The 21,285-nt window shown below is 48.7% G+C and overlaps 2 protein-coding genes across 2 annotated transcripts in view; both read left to right on the forward strand.

Annotated features, from left to right (window-relative positions):
* Nucleotides 1-21,285, forward strand: part of Atpsyncf6 (ATP synthase, coupling factor 6) — a 225,976-nt gene that overhangs the window by 145,297 nt on the left and 59,394 nt on the right. The window lies entirely within an intron of this gene.
* On the forward strand, nt 15,806-20,080 carry LOC144179276 (uncharacterized). Its single transcript, XM_077707566.1, has one exon. It carries the CDS (start codon nt 18,810-18,812, stop codon nt 19,893-19,895), a length of 1,086 nt encoding a protein of 361 aa, XP_077563692.1. The 5' UTR covers nt 15,806-18,809; the 3' UTR covers nt 19,896-20,080.

Genomic DNA, 21,285 nt, shown 5'->3' on the forward strand with positions numbered 1-21,285 from the left:
ATTCCCCGTATCAGTGCCTGTTACACTCTGCCTTACATACTGGGAGGAGATTATTCCGCAAATGACAACTTTAAAATATTTGTGGATCTTTTATGATAGTGAGCTTGATTGGCGGCATCATGTAAAGTACATTGCGACGTAGGGGGAACGGACACTTGGTCTGTTGCGGAGAATTAGCAACCGGAATTTTGGGAAGAGAAGAGACACGTTATTATTCATTTACAGCGGGTACGAGCACCGTGTCTTAGAATTTGGTTGCACTCTCTTTTCAGGATCTCCAATATACAAACTCACTCCACTTATTCTACTGGAGCGACGTGCCCTGAGAATGTGTCTCGGCCTTCTGAAATACGTAGCTATTAACATATTGTATTTAGAGTTCCGGCTGCCTGCACTAGAGTCCCGGTTTAAGCTTTAAACTGTGCTAACAATGCTTGGGATTTTCGAATCGCCCCTTAGCAGAGATTTATCACTGATGGTAGCTCGACCGGCTTTATTTTTTAACTCGTGGGGGCCCCACAATTACCGCCTTCAATGTGTGTGTGCCCAGACATTACTTTCACCCCTTAATATTAATATTCCGTCCGGTATGCCGTTGTCCTGGGAAGCTCTCCCTGTTCCTGTAACCTTTCATAACGTTTTTACTAACAATGCGAAAATGCTGCCTACACGATTACTAACCGGTTTGTTGAACGACTATCTGGCTAGCTTGCATTCATACGTTATTGTATCGACAGATGCGTCTCAACTTGAAGAGAGAGCGGATGTGGGGATTTTCAGTCCACAACTCAACTGGTCGCTTTCGTTTCGCCTGCCGGACTTCACCCCATTCTTCCATTCTGAATTCGTGGCAATATTCCTAGCATTAAAAAACTTACCTCCTCAGCTATTAAATGTCGTAATTGTGTCAGATTCATCCCCCAAAAATCCAGCTCTTCTTCGCGTGTTTGGTTTTATGGTTTCATCCCACTGAAGAGAAATCCGACTGATATGGGTGCCTGGTCATAAGTGATTATGGCTGAATGAAAAAGCAGACTCTTTAGCGCGGTCATCACTAGACGGCCCTCCGATCGACGTCTGTCCATTTCCCTCTATACTGGCCGGAGCACGGATACGTCGGCATCAAAGTCTGGTGAGGAGGCAGGAGGTGTCATCACCTCCTTTGATGATAACGCCCATTTGGCATGTGCGTGCAACTCCCGATGTTGCGAATCTCACCAATGCGAGGTTACTTTAACTAGCTTACGTTGTAGAGTTCCACAGCTCAACTTCTATATGCACCGCGCTGGTTTCGCTGGTTTATGATGAACCGGAAACCATAGAGCATTTTTTCTTACATTGCCGTGGTTTCTCTTTAATGAGAATAAAATACCTCGCGGAGCCAATTCACCGCCTTGGACTTACCCTTTCAATGCCGGTATTACTTTCGCTTGGTGCCATATCGCTGGGGTTTACGCACAGGAATTTGGTTACAGCCGTCCACGCCTACGTCTCAGAGACAAGGCGACAACCCTGTTAGCCGCTATTCGTGAGTATATTTGAGCTCTACACAGACAAAAGAAGAGCCTTTTCTTCCAAATTCCCGCATATCCTTTTCTTGCAGATTCCCGCATAGTGCGCACTTTTCTTCTACAAATTCTTATATTTGTTGTGCGATTATTCTAAAAAAATTCTCTAAATCTTAGTTTCCTAAATCAGACACATAAGCCTCAATAAAGCTCCCGTTCCTGGCCAATCCCCCAAATGGGTACGCGCCACAAACAAAGGAACCCTTTCAATGCCGGTATTACTTTCGTTTGCCGCCATATAGCTGGGGTTTACACACGGGAATATGGTTACAGCCGTCCACGCCTACGTCTCAGAGACAAGGCGCCTACCCTTTTAGCCGCTCTCCGTGAGTTTAGTTGAGCTCTACACCGAGAAAAGAAGAGCCTTTTCTCCAAATTCCCGCATAGCCTTTTCTTGCAGATTCCCGCATACTGCGCACTTTTCTTCTACAAATTCCTATTTTTTGTTGTGCGATTATTCTAAAAAAATTTCTCTAACTCTTAGTTTCCTAAATCAGGCACATTAGCCTTAATAAAGCTCCCGATTCTGGCCAATCCCCCAAATGAGTACGTGCCACAAACAAAGGAACAACAACAACACAAGAAGAACGATACATGGAACCAGCCAGCAGCTCGCGTACGGGTCCAGCCAGTGTGCCTGGCCCGGTACAAGATACCTTGCCGCGCCCGACGACCAATAGCACGATGACATCGAGCGCGGCCGCGGCCGCCGACGCATCGAATTGCTGGGAGGCGACCCCAGTGACGTCCCCGAACCTTTTAAGCAATGCTCATAGTGCCGGCCATTCTTCGCCTAACACACCCACGTATACCGAGCCAGCGTCCCCGTCCAGAAAAACACTACAGAAGAAACACCGACGTCGTCACCACGCTAATACAGCCGCCGATGCGTCACCAGGCAGCACGCGAAAAGGAATGCGACATGGTAAGAAGAAACACGCCCGTCATTCCCGGGATCAGAGCATGACGGAGCCTGAGTTGGAAGAGGCTATCACGGGGCTTGAAACCTACGCGGACAGGACGGCTGAACGGTCCGCCTTCAGAGAGAACGCGGAGGGTCGACAAAGTTCCACAGACCACGCAGGTGCATCCGTACTCGAAGCGAGAACTCCTCACGCGAGTTCGAAAAGAAAACATCGTCCCAAGCGGACGCCACCGACCGCCGCCACACCTGCGCGCACTCCCCAGCCAGGGTCTCCTGCACCGGCCGATGACGACATTCCGCTGAGCGATGTTACCCGGCCCCGTAAATTGCGGCAGAAGTCTCCTGACTCCCCGCATGTGTCCAATGATATAAAGACAGCTACCCGTACAGAAGACACGGAAGAACGTAAGGACACTCCCCTAACAACCCTGCAGCCGACCACAGAACGCGATACAATAACGGTAAGCAGTACTAATGCCCAAACCACAGTGCTTCAGGCGTGTTTCGCTGCACCCCCCGAGCAAGTAACAGGGCGGGAATACCCGAACGGTATCCCCTTCACAACCTCAGGAGGTCTGCACCAACGTACCTCTGTATCGATGCACGCCACCCATGAACAAATGCATAACGCCGCCCCTGCTTACTCCGGCAAAGCTGCCTTCGGGCGAAGCGACGAGGCGACGCAAAGCGTACAGCACACGGAAGCTTGCTGCCGAGATACCATAGCCGAACCGGTACCACAGCGAGAACAGCTCGAATGGCCAACTTTGCTCGCAGTGTCTGGCCACGAAGAGAACGAACAGGAGTACGTTCCGAAGCGGGCGACTGTTTCTGAAATGGCACCAGAAAGCGAGGAAATCGACCAGGATACGCCAAAGAACATTCCTCTCTCCCCCATATTGATGGCTTCTGACGACAGCTCTGAGCACTTAACATCCGAGGGCTCGTTCGAGCAATCTCCACAATATTTCGTAGAACCGAAAAAAAGAAACGCAAAAAAAGCGAGCTGGATGTCTCTGATGCTGTTCGAGGAGGCGCCCAAGATCACGGTGACAGCGCCCATGGCTCACTATGCACCTTTGAAAGTTACAACCTCTGCAGCCGGAATGACTCCGGAAAGGAAACCTGAGGAAAGGGAAAGCCAGAACCAGTCCGGCGCATCGACTCCGGCATGCCCTGCAGCCGGAATGACTCCGGAAAGGAAACCTGAGGAAAGGGAAAGCCAGAATCAGCCCGGCGCATTGACTCCGGCATGCCCTGCAGCCGGAATGACTCCGGAAAGGAAACCTGAGGAAAGGGAAAGCCAGAATCAGTCCGTCGCATTGACTCCGGAATGCCCTGCAGCCGGAATGACTCCGGAAAGGAAACCTGAGGAAAGGGAAAGCCAGAATCAGTACGGCGAATTGACTCCCGCATGCCCTGCAGCCGGAATGACTCCGGAAAGGAAACCTGAGGAAGGGGAAAGCCAGAATCAGTCCGGTGCATTGACTCCGACATGCCCTGCAGCCGGAATGACTCCGGAAAGGAAACCTGAAAAAGAGGAAAGGCAGAATCAGTCCGGCGCATTGACTCCGGCATGCCATGCAGCCGGAATGACTCCGGAAAGGAAGCCTGAGGAAGGAGAAAGCCAGAATCAGTCCGGCGCATTTACTCCGGCATGCCCTGCAGCCGGAATGACTCCGGAAAGGAAACCTGAGGAAGGGGAAAGCCAGAATCAGTCCGGCACATTGACTCCGGCATGCCCAGCTCCCGGTACCTCGGCTGATGGTCTGGAGGCGGATTCTCTCTTCGTGGAAGAACTGAACCAGCGTCTCGGTACTCTGCGTTTCCAGGAAGACGTGGGCCCAGTTTTCGGTACGACGCAGTCGCTACGCCCAATAGACTTCATGCGGGATTCTGCCCGACTTACCGACAGCGGCGAGATCAAATTGCACTTGGATACGACTACGCTTGAGCCGTCCGACATGGTGTGGCCATTTGGGCAGGAAGTGGTGAAGAAAAAAAAGGATTAGCGTGCTGTGGTCTACATGCATGCTTCGCTTATTAAGGAGCCCGCACTTTCCTAAGCATTGGGTTCTAGCTAGAAAAGTGATGTTCGCCACTATTTTCGCGCATGCGCACGTACCTCGTAGATTAACCATATTTAACTCGCGGGTTCAAATTGTTCTAACGGGCCCACGCTGAATATTGGACGCGCGGTTAGACAAAATACGCGTCGGTGTGGGAACTTTGTCGCAAAGAAAAGCACTGCTTTTTGCTGCCTGTGTCGTTCATCTTTCAACATGGTGCGAATCCTCGTGGTTTTGTGTGTGACTTCCGTTTGTTGGTTTATTTTCACCTCGTTTTGTACGGTTATTTACACCAATGCAACTCCTGCCGTTCCTGTAGGAACGGCAGGAGTTGCATTGGTGAAGTTGCTAGTTGCGCTAGCGGGAAGGTGAAGTTGCTGCAGCTATAATGTAAATTTTCACTTGAAGTACCATTGTTTCTCGTCCTGCGCGAATGAAAGCTCGCACTTTCGGCGCTTTACCGTTGCCGGACGTAGTGTTCAGTAAGTTCGTCATCGTCTACGGCGGGCAGCGCTTCAACCTTAGCTATTTGTCATCATCGCAGCAAATCGTAAGTGTACTCTTTTACGCGGTGTAGTTTCGATCCAGACACTACACAGGAAGATACAAATAATCTCTGAGCATACGTTGTCATTGAGACCCCCACACGGAAGTCGTAAATACCTCATGTAGAGCTTGAGCTGTAGCAGGCGGAAGATGTAGTTCCCGAAGCACAAATAACCTCTGAGAAAAAAAATAAAGTCGTTCCACTCAATGTGGAAGATGTCGTAAGTTAAGAGCAGTAATTCGCCATAATGGGCTGTACCGCCGTTATCCGCTTACTGCTACCAGCCCATGCAATTCAAATTTCCCGCCTTCGCAGTGCTCGCGCGCCCCCTGCCTGAAACTGCGTGAGCGAGAGTTCTATTGTTTTAGTGCTTGCATTAATTTCGTATGCTAGAGCTGTTTTGCGTCATTTCGAACGCGCCATTTTTTTATTGCGCGGCCGCTTTTTTTCACTTACTATCATGCAAACCAACCCAACGAGCGTTCCTAACTAAATGAACGCGGGCGCAGCCGGTTAATTACGTATATTTTGCCTCGAATGTACCTATAGTTTTCTTAGCCCTAAACAACGGGGAGATGTAGGAGAAGCGCCAGAGGTTCACGAGTTTCGAACGCTTATGACTATATCAATCGCTTGGCTTTCGCAGCCTTTGGGGTACGCCGTGACGACAGTGCTACAATGGAACGCCTTGTTGCTCTATTTGGGTCCAGCGAGCGAACTACGACGTCAAGGCGATCGACTATAGTGCTCTGCACTTAAAAGGAAGGCGTTGCAGACGTGTGCTCCTCAGACACAAAGCTCTCGTCCCAACCATGGCAATGAGGCCCGCTTGACTTGCGTGTGCTGAGGACCTATGAGACCCAGTGTTCCGTATTTGGTACAAAGGCACGCCGAGGTCTACTGACGCGGAGCGTACCAGCAAATTAAAAGGTTTTGTCCCCCGAAGTTTCTCAGCATTTTGTCATATTTTCAGTCGCTCCAGACATGTCACAGAACTGCTTTGTCAATTTAATGGCCCCTCGAATGCTATTTCTGTCGGCACAATAACACGCTGTGTCGACCGCGTAAGCAAGAACCTTAAATTCGCATTATCATATAAAAACCTCGTAGTGTTCTACTCCGCTGAATGTTAAGGCAAATAGGTTTTAGGTACAGCGCGGACAACAGGGGTGAACGGCGGTATCCCTATCTAACGAACAAGTTGATATCAGCCAGCTCAGACAATACGCGGTTGACAAATTCTGTGGTCACGTTTAGATTAGCGTCCCCACTTACGTTAGCGTACTAAAGGCGATCCTAGCAAACGCGTTGGGGCCTTCGGCTTGAAAACGCGAGTTATAGACGTGTGCGTGGTCTTATATACGGAATTTTGGGATTTAAAACAGAAGCATCCATTTGGTGCTTCCATTTGGTGAGCAGCAAAGTGCGCTCCCACTGAATGTCTTCTTTTCGAAGCGGTGAGAGACGCGGGCATGCCCGCTTTTAGGCGGTAAGAACGTAGGTATGTACTCACTAAACCCTTTTTCCACCCTTTTTCGCCGAAAAAAAATGTAAAAATCTTATCCCATGGCGCAAACCTTTAAAATGTGTTTTGCCTAAAAAAGGGGGTAAGGATGAAAAAGGGCGTTCTTGTGAACACCGTAAAAAATGGAGTACAGTTGCTTAACACCCTAAAATGAGGGTGAGGGCAGCGGAGCTACGCCTGACAATGTGGATCGGCTGAACGCGCATCATGACGTACAGACACATTCAACCCGCACAAGTCACACTTGGACCATAAATGAAGCGAGCAAAAAAAACAACGGGATGCATGGGGAGAGTGAGTACATACTTAATTAGAAATACGTCTGCTCTTACTCTTATAGCCAGCAAAGGAAAGCCCCCAGAGTCGGTGGTTTTCTCACAAAAATCCGATATTTTGGCGGTAATTTTGGAATTATGCATTTTAGATGTGAGCATGCGGATTTGGAAAAACTTTGTAATCGTAAGGTAGTTATCGTGTTCAATAAGTCATCGAGTTTTGTCAAATAAGAAACACCTATTTTACACCATTTCAACACCCACCAATAAGGATGTTCATTACTTCAACTTCATGTTTTCCCACAAGGGTGTAAGCCTGCAAATTAGGGTATTGGAAACTAAGAAAAAGGGTGTAAAAGACCGCCAACTAAGAAAGGCTGCGAAAGACCTGCAACATCGGAGGTAATTTTTAGCCGTATTCACGGGTGGACTGAACATTTTCTACAAGCGGAGGGATGTTTTGTACCTCACGATGTTTCAAACAATATGAAGTTGCATAATTTATTACCAATGAAGCTGTCTAAGCTTCAGTTTAAGCTTTACGTTTCTGTAGCGTTCGCAAAAAAAAAATACCCAGAGAAAGAACTGCGCTTCCTGTAAAGGATGCACCACCGAAAATAGGGTATTATAACAGTGAAGTCGGCTTTCAAGCCTGTCCGACTGTGAGCACAAGGGACGCATGCGTATGCGCACTTCTTACTATACCATTTCAAAGATGTTTTTGGGATTCTAAAACGCAAAAAATTGCCGCAGCTTGCCCTGGTAGTTCAAGGCTGAAGGAACGGCAGAGCTGGGGGTCAACCTAGCTTGTTTCCCCCTTGAATCCGCTTTCAGTTGGGGGGCACATTGGAACAGCCTTGTAAAGTCCGGCAAAACTTGGCCTCACCCCTCAGCACTTAGCCCAGCCTAGCAAGATCATCGCAAAATCTAAAATAAAAGCTTATCAAAGGCCAGCAAAGCCTAGCAAAACTTATATCAACACCGCAAGAAGCTAGGTCGATCCCCAGCTCCGCTCTTTTTTTTTTTTGCAACTCAAACACCTATTTTACACCCTTTCAACACCCTACAGAAAACCAAGGGTATTGGGGTCGGTCAACCCCCTCTTCGCTGCACAAAAAGAGTGTAAAGCTACAAATTATGGTGTTGAAACCTGATAAATAGGGAATAAAGACTCCTCAACACCCTTACTCCACTTTTACTGCACCTTTTTTAAGCAATAAGGGCGTAAAAACGTTTAGTGTGTGTATAAACTCATTTTATATTTAAAAGTTCAAATTGACGTTTCACGTGACAGCTCAACATAGGCATATGGTCGATGTATGAAAACGAGCAATCATTGCAGGCGAACCTTTTTTGTTTTTACTTTTGAGCATTTATTACGAGGCGGGGAGGAGGGTATGACGGGATGTCTTGTAGTTCGCAGTACAATGGACCTTTTTCCAGTACCGCTCTGCGCATGCGCTACTCTCGCCCCCAGCGACCGTTCCGCCATTATTTCGTGGCAAAATGTAAACAAAACGACGCTATATTGAATTAGCCAGTAGCGAGCGCCCAGCCAGCTAAGTAATGCTCCGTTTTCTGAATCCTTAAAGCCGGTAGGCGCTATTTGACCAGCAGGCGCTACGGCTGCCATCGAAACAAACAATGCGTTGCGCCTGAGACGGCTTTTTGAACTGCGCAGGGCAGGCGAAAAAAAAAGGGGGCGTCTTCTTCTATAATCCCCCAAGTGTGGTTCGGGCGATCACCGCAAGAGGGCTACGCTACTGAAAAAACGTCCATTATACATGCATGCATGGCGTTAATCAATCGACAGCTGAACACCTTTTCCACACACTTGCAAGACCATACCAAAAACCAAGGGGTTGAAGTTGGTCAACACCGTTTTTTTTTCGCAGAAGAAGGGTGTAGAGCTTATATTAAGGGCCTTGAAATTCAAGAAAAGAATGTGATGGCCTCCCAACGCCCTTTTTCCGCTTATGCTACACCCTTTTTGGACAAAAAGGGTGCAAACAAGTTTACATGTGTACGCTTAGTAGTAACGGAGAAAAGAAAAACACGCAAAAGTGTATAGATGACGATGATATTTAGAGGACGCGTGGTGATGGTGATGATAATTAGATTATGATAATTAGAGGATGATGATGACTAGAAGGATTATGATGATGATAATTAGAGGGCAAGAATACCTCATGGGAGGGGCTTATATGTTCTCAATACTTATGTGTATTTTGTCAAGGAGTTATTTCAGAGGCGAAAAATGTCTCCTATTTCTGGCGTTGTCTTTTTTTTTTTTTTTACAGCGAAGCTGTTAGCCTCTAGTTGTTCAGGTATTTTGGCGTCCCTATGCGAGCGAAATCCCACAGGGTTACATACCCACACAGCATCCCTTTAGGAATATTGCAGCAACTACTGTGGTACAGTTTGAACTTACCGCCATGGTCATCGCCTTCACATTTGGCCGTTAGCAGTTGTTCGAAAGCACGCAGCAGGAAGATTAGCGCGAAACGGAATGCGAAAAGAACAAGGCCATGTAGTCCAGTAGTAGCTCAAAACTTGTGGGCACAAGTTCGCCTTATGAAATAAACGTCACTCACCTTTCACTCGTAACCATTGTGTTATTCTCGTGAGTACCTGGTGTTTGTGTTGTTTTTTGCAACGCTGCCTGTATAGCATTGCCTGATAAAGGTGGCGTTTCTACTACTCTCCAACTGACTGACTGACTCAACAAACTTTATTGAGGAATAGGAAAAGGAGGGAATGGGGTAGGGGATAGGGTGGAGCTGATTTCATGGGTGAAACCCTAGGTCCAGGGCCCCAGTGGCTAGTGCGCCTGTCTTCGCTCTCTCCAGCAGGTTGAGTTGGGCCTGTAGACATGAGCTTGCCAGGGCCGCCTCCCGTGTATCCAGTGTAGTAGGCTGCGTTGAGGAGTTGCTGGTGCCTGTTCCCCATATGATTGGACAAGACCATGTGGCGTGGAACCACGTGGCTGTCTTGCCGCATTTCTTACAGTTTTCGTCAAGGTCTCGATGTCGGTGTCGCAGCATCTTGGACCATCTGGATTTGTGTATGTACGGATTTTTCCGGATTTTTCGCAGGATTTGCGGTTCCAAGGCCGTGAGGTCTTTATGCGGATCCGGTAATTGAACCCTCAGCTTCTGGGCAATGCGTAGGATTTCACCATAGGTGGGCGCTGTGTAAGGACGCTTGGCGGTCCCGTCGGCTGCGTGGTATGTGAGTGCCCACGCAGCCGCATTGGCCGCCTCATTCCCTTCCAGCCCTTCATGTCCCGGGGTACATGTGATGTTATGGAACTTCGACATTTTTTGTGGCAGTATGTGTCTGAGCTGTTTGGGTATTCTGTCAGCGGTAATTAGCCGTGCCGCATCTTGGAAGTCCGTTACGATGTTAAGGATTCTTTGCTGTTTTCCTCCCAGCCGAATGGCCAAAAGTATTGCACCCACTTCGGCTTGTTTGACTGTGGCGTTTGTCCGGGAGAGGAAGTATAAAATTTCTCCCTTTTTGGTGATTACCACTGAGACCGTCTTTGTGGCATTACAGCTTGCCGCGTCGACATACACTGTATTGTCGAGATTGTTAAATTTTCTCCGGATCAAGTCTGTCCTAGCCTTCCTCCTCTCCTTGTGAATCTCTGGGTGCATGTTTCTAGGGAGGGGTAAGGTCTTTCTGTGTTTCTGCTGCTCTGGCGTTAGATCGTGGTCCTTTTCTAGGATTTCCGGAAATCCTATATTTCGCGACAGACTACTGGACGTGTCTCCAACAACGGCGATAATCTAAAATCGCCTGCTATGCCCACCTAATACGGCCGGCGCAGATGTTTTGGTCGCTCTCGGCCAACCGCCAGCGGCGCCCCTCCCTCTTTGCGTACCTCCGGGAGAAACGCGTCAATCACCGGAGGCAGCCGAAACGCGGCGCGCAACCCATTCCAGATTTCCGTTTTGTTTAGTTACAGCTTGCAACAATAAAGTAAACATGAAGATATGTGCAATTGCTTACGTTCCAGTGTTTCGCGGTATTATATTTTGGAAATAATAACGCGTAGTTTTGTAAACATGCAATGAGAGGCGCGCCTCACCGCGGCATCGGCATCCCGCGGCTGGCGGGTATATATACATGAAGTGCACTGCTAGCTTTTGTGCGGTGTCGGTGTCCTGCTTGCAAGCGCTTGTGGTTTTTCGGATGTAGTACGTTTGTGAGCTGGGGTTGTGTTGTTTGTTGTGTTGTGTTTCAGAAAGTGCGCGTGTGGATGTGTGGCTCCGCAAAATGTGAACCCTCGCAGACGAGGTTCCCGAGGCCTAATCTGTTTCTGCTTCCTTTTTTTTTCATTTTTGCTCCGACTAAACGATCTTTTAAAGGGCAATAATGACGACGTTCTATTAAGCTGTATTGACACCACGGTCTAGGAATGGCCGGCTTTTCTCACTGCATCACGTTTCGAATATCCTGTCAGAAACGCTTCGGTTAGCAACAGCGATTGAGTATAAAGTCTACAAAAAACTTTCTGTAGAAAGTCTACAGAAACGTTTCAGTTCAAACACGGTGGCCAATGGTTGACAAAAAGTTGGTAGGCTGTTGCTAGGAAGTCTATAGACAGTAAGTAGACAGTCTACTCAATGTTGGTAGCTTTTGTCGACTTTTGTCAACAAACATTGAACTCAATGTTGGTAAAAATTTTTATGAGGGCCCTTTCCGGTGGGTCTCCGACCGCCCACAGTATGGCTCGTCCTGTCTTTGTTTTCGCCAGACGTTGTTCCTGAGCTGAGAGGGTGGCTTCTCTTATTTCTGCGAAGGTGTTATAAAGATCCAGTTTATCAATTTTCTCGGTGGCGGTGAAACGGGGAGTGTTCAGGGCTGCCTTGTAGGCACTTCGTGTGATGATGTTGACTTGTTCCTCGTCTGATTTGGTAAGGTTGTGGTATGGTAGGCTGTAGGCGATTTTGCGTATGGCCAGTGCCTGAACAAGGCGTAAAGTGTCCTCTTCTCTTATGCCGTTCCTCTTTTGCGTGAGCCTGCGAACAATTTTGGCGAGCTGTAGTGTCATTTTCTTTACTCTGGCTATAGTCTCGCCAGCTCTGGCGTTGCTCTAAACTACCATCCCGAGAATTCGTATTTGCATTGTTCCAAGATTGATTCCATTCCAACGGTGAGCTTTATTGGGGTTTCACGGGCTGCTTTGTCGTAGCAATGTACTCTAATTGCTTCCGATTTTTCCGGTGAGCATTTCAGACCATTGCTTGCTGTCAGCTTGACTACCCAATTGATGGCGTTTTGTAGGTTTTGGGTGTTGGTTTGGCGTGATCCAGCTGTTGCCAATATTGTGATGTCATCTGCGTAGATCACATGACCAATGTCTTGGAGTTCTCGGAGCTTGCGTGCTAGTTTGAGCATTGTGATGCTGAAAAGAAGCGGTGATATGATGGAACCCTGTGGTGTTCCTTTGTTTCTTTGAGTGAATGGCTCTGACCTCAAGTCTTCTATGCCAACAGTAGCCGTTCGGTTCGTGAGGAAGGCCAGAACGAAATCGTATATGCGCTTCCCGCACCCTATTCGATTTAGGGCTTCCAGTATGGCCGTGTGGGAGACGATGTCGAAAGCTCCCTTGAGGTCTAGTGTCAGAATAATGTTTTCTCTGGGAGCTTTGCAATCTAGGACTGCTTTCTTTATTTGTATGAAGGCGTACTGTGTTGAAAGGCTTCATCTGAAAGCAATCATGCTGTCTGTAAATATGTTGTCTTCCATGTAGTTGATTAAGCGATTCGTTGTGATGCGCTCGTACACCTTCCCCAGGCAAGAGGTCAGGGAGATCGGTCTCAGGTTGTCTATGCTGGGAGGTTTCCCCGGTTTCGGGAGAAGGATCACCCTGGAGTGTTTCCACTTCGGGGGAGCAGTTTCTTTGAGCTATAACTCCTCGTTCAAGTATTTTGTTAAAGCTATAATTTGGTTATCAGCTAGGTTTCGAAGCATTTTATATGTGATGCCATCGTCTCCCGGTGAGCTGTTTTCTTCATGTATGTTACTGCATGGAAGACTTCTCGTGTGATTTCTCTTCTAGTATTTCATTCGGTCCTCCTTTGTACTCTGTATTGTGAGGTAATTTTGCCTCCTCTGCAGCTTCTTGTTTTCGTTTGAGGGTCTCAAGAAGCTCCGCATCTTGCCCTGGGAAAGTGTGTGCGATTCTGCGGAGGTTGTGACGTGCAGATCTCTTCGTGGAGGTTGAGTCCATCATGCCTCTGACTAGGGCCCATGTTTTTGATGTGCTGAGTGTGCCCTTGAGTTTCTCATGGAATGCTTTCCATTTCTGTTGCGCTAGTTTCTGTGCATGTTCTTGGGCTCGCTTTGTTAGGTTTTGTATTCACATTTTGAGGTGTCTGTTGCGTTTCTGTCATTTTCACTTTTTGTCAGTTTCCTACGCTCTTGCCATAGCTTGGCTATGTAGCGGTCCACCTCGGGGTGCATCTCGGTCCGAGCAATCTTCTGAGTGTGTCTTGAGTGCGCCTCTTTGATTGCTTCCGACCATTCAACGATGTCCTGTATGTGCTCTCCTTCGTCACTTGCTCTCCATTCCTCCCGGAACTTGGCCCAGTCTGTTATTTTGGCCGTCCCTAGAGAGCTGCGGCATTTTGCTGTAGTGATAGATGCGTGCATTGTGCAGTGGTCACTCCCAAGGGTTTTCATTGTGTTGGTCCAGGTGACATTTTGTTCCGAGTCACTCGTCAATGTAAGGTCAGGGCTTGTGTCTCTTGTTCCACCTGACCTAACCTAATGGGTTGTGTGGGATCGTTTATAAGCTGGAGCCCGTACACTTCCATGGCTTCAGCCAGCTTTTTGCCTGTGGTAGTATCGTAGGTGTAGTGCCAAAATGTATGTGGTGCGTTAAACTCTTCCATTATCAAATCCTTGTTGCTCTTCGTGGGCTGCCTTGTCTCCCAGAAGAGGTCGTCAAAATCTTCGTTGTATTTGCTCAGAGAGCTGTATACATTGAGAATAAAGATGCTCTTCTTGACCCGTTTGTTTCGTATTATTTCAATAAGGGCTGCTTCTGGGGACGTTATTTTCAGTTCGTGTCCTATCACTGTGACGTTTTCCCGAACGTAGGTGACGGCTCTGCTAGTCCCCTCGATCCTGTCATAGCCCTTTATCTTTACGTTGCTACCAACTTCTTGCAGGCATAAGACGTCTGGTCGAATAAGTGCGGTGTCTATGAGGTGTTCGAGTTGCAATTTCTTTTTGGTCAGGCTGTGGCAATTCCACTGCCAAAGCTCGAGGCGTTCTTGTTGTCTGGCCACCTTATTCCGCATCATTATCAGATTCTTCCGTGCCTGTCGCAGGGTGTTCTAGGTCCATACCCAGCTGTTGGTGCTTGCCATTGTGTTGGTACCCTTGTGGTCGTTGTTTCCTTTTGCCGTTCCCCAGACGTTTGAGATAACTGCCGGACATGTTGTTCTGCAAGTACGATATCCGTGTTAGAAGGATTTTTTGCATATTGATGAGGAACTCTCCAAGAGCGCGGGGTCCTGCAGAGCTTGTTGTGTTATTGGCGGTATCGGCATAGTTTTCTCTGCGGCGAGGTCCTTTTTCTGCGTGTTAGTGGCTGTTGAGATTCGCTGGTGTTTTGCTTCATTGAGTTGCTTCCTTATTGAGCTTATCTCTTCATTTTGCCTTTTGATTTGCTCCTTGAATTCTTGAATTACTTTTTATTGCTTTGACTGTATTTGGTCCATCTTCGCATTGGCGGATTGCAGGGAGCCCGCCACCTCATACCAGCTTAATTTCTCATCAGGCTTTTGTAGATGTTCTCTTCGCTGGTTGTCTGTACCTTTGAAGGCGTTCTTTTGGTTCCGGTTGTTTTCTTTGGTTTTCGCTGTCTCGGTGGTTTTCCTTTTTTTCCGTTTGTGGCACCTGGTTCGGCTGTCGTGAGATACGCGATCCCGCTTGCCTGGGTTGTAGCATGTTTCTTCCAACGCAGACCATTCCTTACTGAACCATCGTGATCTCTGCTTCTTTTGGCTGGGGTTTTGTTTTCCCGGGGGAATTCGCGCCTTGCGCAGTTTGAGTTTGCATTCTCTTGCTCCTGTGGCGTGGTCTTCTTTACATAGCGCACATTTTGGCTCGCACTTGTGTTTCTCGGTGGGATTCTCGTTGCCGCATATCGGACACTTCCGCACGTCTGGCGTGGGGCATACATCCGCACGGTGTCCCGCCGTCATGCATATCTGGCAGACATGACGGGTTGGTCGGTACAGATAACAGGGTATCTCTCCGCCATTGAAGTAAACCGCTCTGGGTACACGGATTGTAGGCGAGCCAGTTTGTACATATTTCTGAGATTAACAGCGCGAAAGAACGGGACAACAGAGGGGTAGACTAACACAGCGATGTGTTAGTCTACTCCTCTGTTGTCCCGTTCTTTCGCGCTTTTGGTACTTGGCTATCATCTTTCCTAGAGCAATTGTGCTCTAGGAAAGATGATAGCCAAGTGAAGTCACAAGCAGCAGTAATGATCACTACTTGTAGAGAGAGAGAGAGAGTGAAGTTTAATTCAATCGAGGCAAAGTTTCAGAGAGGTGACCTCATTCGAGGGGACTGAATCGACAGCCTTTTCCATCATGAGCAACTTATCTTCCAGGCCGGAGCTGGCCATGGCTGACTCCCAATTCTCTATGGAAACGTGGAGGTTGGATGGATCTACGGTACACTTGTCGCAGCCGCCTACTATGTGTATGATGTTCCCAGGCTCTCTACAGAAGCAACGAAATGGAGAGAGTTGTGTCCTGTCAAATAGGTGAAGTCTGGTTGTAACAGACCGGGCTATCTGCTATCGGCATTCGCCCTAGGCGATATCGTCTCGCCCTCCTCTCACCCCTTCCGTCTGCTTTACTTTCCTTCCTGGCTTTCTTTCCCCCTTCCCCGCTGTGAACACGGCTACTTAAGCGCAGCAAATAAACGGCCGGGGGTCTTTCGTCTTGGCAAGGCCCAGCCAAATGTTCATCGTCGCCTTGTTTGTCAGCCAAACGTTACATGGTGTAAGAAGTGGTCCTGACGTTCGAGATGGACGTCGTCAAGCCCCCGGAAGCGCTGCAACTCTCCGGTAACATCAGGAAAAACTGGCTGGTATTCAAGCAGAAGCTGCAGCTGTTCATCACCGCTACGGAACCGGAGAATCCCCGCCCATCGGCCGTAAAAGCAGCGATTCTTCTGAGCACCGCGGGGGACGAGGCGCTCGATGTCTACAACAACTTCTCGTTTGCCGCAGGTGAGAGCAGAGAAGATTATGACACGTTAGTGCGGAAGTTTGAAGACTATTGTGTCGACCAGGGTAATGAAGTCTACGAAAGGCACATTTTTCGACTGCGAACACAGGAAGAGGTCGAGCCTTATGAGCGGTTCCTACGGGACTTAAAAAAGCAAGCAAAGCTGTGCAACTTTGGCTCACTTGAAGAGTCTATGATCAGGGACCAAGTGGTTTTTGGGACAAATATTGCAAAACTTCGAGAAAAGTTGCTAAGTGACAAAGACTTAAACTTGCAGAAAGCAGAAGAAATTTGCAAAGCCGCTGAGATTTCTGCCCTTCAGAGCGCAACATGGTCAAAGGAAAGCCTGCACGTTGACTTCACACGCCGGACAAACCGCATGAAGTTTGCGAATGGGACTCGGTGTCGAAATTGTAACAAGGTACATGCCCCCGAGCGGTGCCCGGCATACGGAAAAACGTGTTATGCATGCAAGAAACGAAATCACTTCGCTGCATGCTGCAAGAATGCTCGCAGGATAAACGAGGTGCACAAGTCGGAAGAAAGCGACGAAAACTTTGACATCTTGGGCATCAGCGTTTGCGGCGTCACCGGAGCCATAGGAGCGGATTGGATGGTTCGCGGCAAAATAGCCGGTCAGGAGATACAATTCAAGGTAGACACCGGGTCTCAGGCAAATTTGCTGCCCCTAACTCTGTTCAACCGAATCGCCAACGCAAGCACTCCGCGAAAGAGCGCAGCCGTCCTCACCGCATACAACGGCAGCGCAATCATGCACGTTGGCGTGGCGACCGAAGATCTCGAGATCAGTGGAGCGCAGCATTCCGTCTCGTTCTTTATCGTGAAAAAGGGGCGCCAAGCCATCCTTGGCTTACAGGCGTGCCAACAGTTTGGTCTGATACCGGTGACGACGGACGCTGTGAATGTAGGCGATGAGCGAGCACAATTCCAGCTTGCATTTCCTGACCTCTTCAGCGGGACAGGCTGCGTCAAGCGACCCTACAAAATGGTGCTACGAGAGGATGCCGTTCCAGTCGTCCAGCCTGCCCGCAGAGTACCCATAGCGTTGAAAGGGCGCCTGCGACAAGAACTTCAAAGAATGGAAAAGGCCTCAACCATCGTGAAGGTGGATGAACCAACCGATTGGGTAAGCCCCCTGGTTGTTGTGCACAAAAAGGATGGCACGCTTCGCATTTGCATGGACCCGAGAGCAGTGAACAGGAGCATCAAGCGGGAGCACTATCCTATGCCTTCTCGAGAGGACATAGAGAGCGAGCTGGCAGGAGCAAAATACTTCTCCCGGCTCGACGCCAATGCCGGCTTTCATCAGATTCCTTTAGACGAGGCGACGTCACGAATATGCACTTTTGCGACACCATTTGGGCGGTACCGTTTTTTACGTCTTCCTTTCGGAATTTCTTCGGCCAGCGAGGTGTTCCAAAAGACGTTAACAGAGATGTTCGAAGGGCTGCCGGGAGTGCGCGTCTACGTAGACGACGTTTTAATATGGGGCGACTCAAAGGAAGAACATGACGCACGCGTCACTGCGGTGCTAAGACGGGCACAGGAGGAAGGGCTAACATTTAATCCAGCTAAGTGTGTGTTCTGCACCACACAAGTTACATTCCTTGGCGATGTTATAGGAAGAGACGGAATTCGTCCTAGTCCCGATTTAATCGAAAGCGTCCGTGCCATGCCAGTTCCAAAAGATAAACAGGGTGTGCGTAGACTGCTCAGTGTCGTGAACTACTTTCGGAAATACCTGCCAGCATTGAGCGACAAAACAGCGTTGCTTCGAAGCCTAGTGAAAGAAGCCTCGGTGTTCGAGTGGACAACAGCCCATGAGCGAGAATGGGACCAGATCTGCGAAGCGCTTACAAATCCTCCGTTGCTGGCGCTTTTTGATGAAAAAAGAAACACAAAGATAACTGCGGACGCCTCGGGAACGGGTATCGGTGCTGCCTTATTGCAAAGACATGGGGATGACTGGCGCCCAGTGACCTACGCTTCAAGGGCGCTGACGCCGAGTGAAGAACGATACGCCCAGATAGAAAAGGAAACACTTGCAATCGTGTTCGCTTGTGAAAAATTTCATCAGTTCGTATATGGACGAAAGATTACGGTTGAAACTGATCACCGGCCATTAATTGCGATTGCCCAAAAGAACATTGGAGATATGCCACCCAGACTGCAACGGTTTTTCATCCGTCTGATGAAATTTGATTTTTTATTGCAGTTTGTACCTGGGAAGGACCTGTTACTCGCAGACATGCTGTCCCGGGCCGCACTACCAACTGGCGGAAACGACCAAGTTGAGGACGTGGACGTTCACACAACGCAAGTAGTCTCCAGCATCATAAGCAAAGCGACTATGTTGCGACTACAAAAGGAAACCCTTGAAGATCCGCTTCTCAGCCGCACTATGAAGCAAATGGAAGATGGCATGGCAATAGACGGCGTACTGAAGCCGTGTGCGGAAGAGTTATCAGTGGTCAATGGAGTGATGCTCAAGGGTTGCAAAGTGGTTGTGCCTAAATCGATGCGTGCGGAAATTCTTGAGCGAATTCACGAAGGCCACTTGGGTATGAACAAGTGTAAGGCTAGAGCTCGTAGATTGGTTTTCTGGCCGGAATGAGCAGTGACATTGAACAACGAGCGCGAACTTGCAGCGTATGTCGAAAGTACGCATACAGCCAACCGAGTGAAACCCTCCTGCTACAGCCAATGCCCGACCGACCGTGGCATCGCGTAGGAATAGACCTATTTACATTCGCTGGAGATCACTACGTTGTTGTGTTTGATGCCCATTCTAACTTTCCAGACGTCGAGAAGCTAAGAGGTACCACGGCGGTGGAAGTAATCGACAAGATATCTGCTATCTTCTCTAGATACGGCATTCCCAGTCAAGTTTGCACTGACAACGGGCCTCAATTTACATCGCGAGAGTTCGCGTCGTTCGTTCACCGGTATGACTTCGAGCATATCACGTCAAGTCCCGAGTTCCCACGGTCAAATGGCTTAGCTGAAAAGGGGGTGCAGATCGTGAAGCGTATTCTAAAGAAAACCCATGAGTCTCGTGGTGATGTATGGCTGGGTCTGTTGGCTTATCGATCTTCTCCCCTTGACAGCGGTCCATCACCCGGAGAACTACTGCAAGGTCGACGCCTGCACGCCACACTTCCTGAATACAATGTCGACGGAGGGATCCCCGTAATGAAACAGCGTCAATCTTCCCGAGGCAGGCCACTACCACCCTTGGAAGCCGGAAACGTGGTCCGGATCAAACACGGAAGCTGGTCACGCCGAGCGAAAGTGGTAACGGAGACTGCACCGCGATCATACGTGGTGAGAACAGAAGACCACGGCCTCCTCAGACGCAACCGACAGCACTTGCTGCGAACGGACGAAAACTTCGACGGCGAGGTCAGCCACGTCGGTAACGGTAACCCGCACCCCGACGCGAGGCCCTCGACGGAGTGCACTGACAGACATCGAGGCAACATCACGCCGGGAAACCCACCAGGCAGTCACCAGGCGGAACCAGCTCATCCAGGTGGTGATTCTAACGCCACCACTTCACCAGAGACTCCAGGAAGCCCACTGGCTGGTCTACGCCGGTCAGGACGCCAGCGCAGCGAACCGAAGCGCCTTCACTACGGGCCATCCTTCAATCAAGTAAACGAGTGCAAAACAAATCAGTGTTTTGAAAATGTGTGAAGAGAAGATGTAACAGACCGGGCTATCTGCTATCGGCATTCGCCCTAGGCGATATCGTCTCGCCCTCCTCTCCCCCCTTCCGTCTGCTTTACTTTCCTTCCTGGCTTTCTTTCCCCCTTCCCCGCTGTGAACACGGCTACTTAAGCGCAGCAAATAAACGGCCGGGGGTCTTTCGTCTTGGCAAGGCCCAGCCAAATGTTCATCGTCGCCTTGTTTGTCAGCCAAACGTTACACTGGTGTTGTGTGGGAAGGTGTATGCCCACAGGGTGCGGAGTAATCTTTCCTGGTTAATCGGTAGCGATTTGTGCGGGGAGGAATACGTTCTATGGAAGAGGTCATAGTGCTGAGTAACTTCCTGGTCTGTGACTGCAGGATGCATGCACTCGGGCCGGGCTTCATCAGCGCTGGCTAAGCGAGTCAAATCTCGACCCACGAGGTTGGTGATCTTGTTTGCCGGGGATGCCAGTATGAGCTGGTGCCCATACAATCGTGACCGGTCACGTTGGTGGTCTTTGATCATTGGAAGTGTTGTAACATGCAATCGACCGTTGGAAAAGTTGGGCCACTCCTGCTAAGAGTCTGTTATGAGAGTTTTGGCGCCGCTTTGGCTAAGCGCACGTGCTATCGCCGCTTCCTCAGCTTAGAGGGGACTGTTTTCAGGGGTTGAGATGCTACACGTGTGGGAGGCTGCAGAACGGTAACAAAAAAAGAAATTATTGAAGAATGCTATCGGGCGTCTTTGCATCAAACCAGTTGATCGTCCCTCCCTTTTTTTCTTGCAGTTTAGTTTCTTTCCAACTGTCTCCCCTCACATATACACATGCTTTGAAAACCCTCTGATGAATATAAAATATGCATTAGGCAATTAGTTATTAACTTTAGTCCGAGATGTCAATGTTAATATAGCAACAACATAATAGCGCAATACCGGCATAAAGAAAGACCTTTTATAGCATTCAGGTGGTCGTCACATAATTACATAATTTTGGGGCTTTTTTGTGCGTGACAAAATTTCCTGATTGGTGGAGAAGGAGAACGCCGCAAAATTTCCAAATGCCAAGGACCCCAAAGATATCATGTTTGGTCCGACCATCGAATCCGCCTTAACTGACCCGCTAATTCCTTTAATCCAAATGAATCAACACACCAGTCCCACTAATTCACATTAGCTCATTCACTCACCTAACTAATTCACCCCAGTCTACCCGCTAACCCGCACTAATCGACTTCAATCCATCCGCCTTTTAAGTTTAAGGTTGAGCAGATTCAAGATAACATGAAAATGCTACCAAATATACTTTAAAAGTGGAAATTAGGATTCCCCTTTTTTTAATATCTCATGTTCTCTTAGAGCAGTAACCAAAGGACACAACGGCACTGTATACAAGAA

Source organism: Haemaphysalis longicornis, unplaced genomic scaffold (genome assembly GCF_048455015.1).
Source record: "Haemaphysalis longicornis isolate Haplotype H1 unplaced genomic scaffold, Haemaphysalis longicornis Haplotype H1 scaffold_4, whole genome shotgun sequence".
Taxonomy (NCBI): domain Eukaryota; kingdom Metazoa; phylum Arthropoda; class Arachnida; order Ixodida; family Ixodidae; genus Haemaphysalis; species Haemaphysalis longicornis.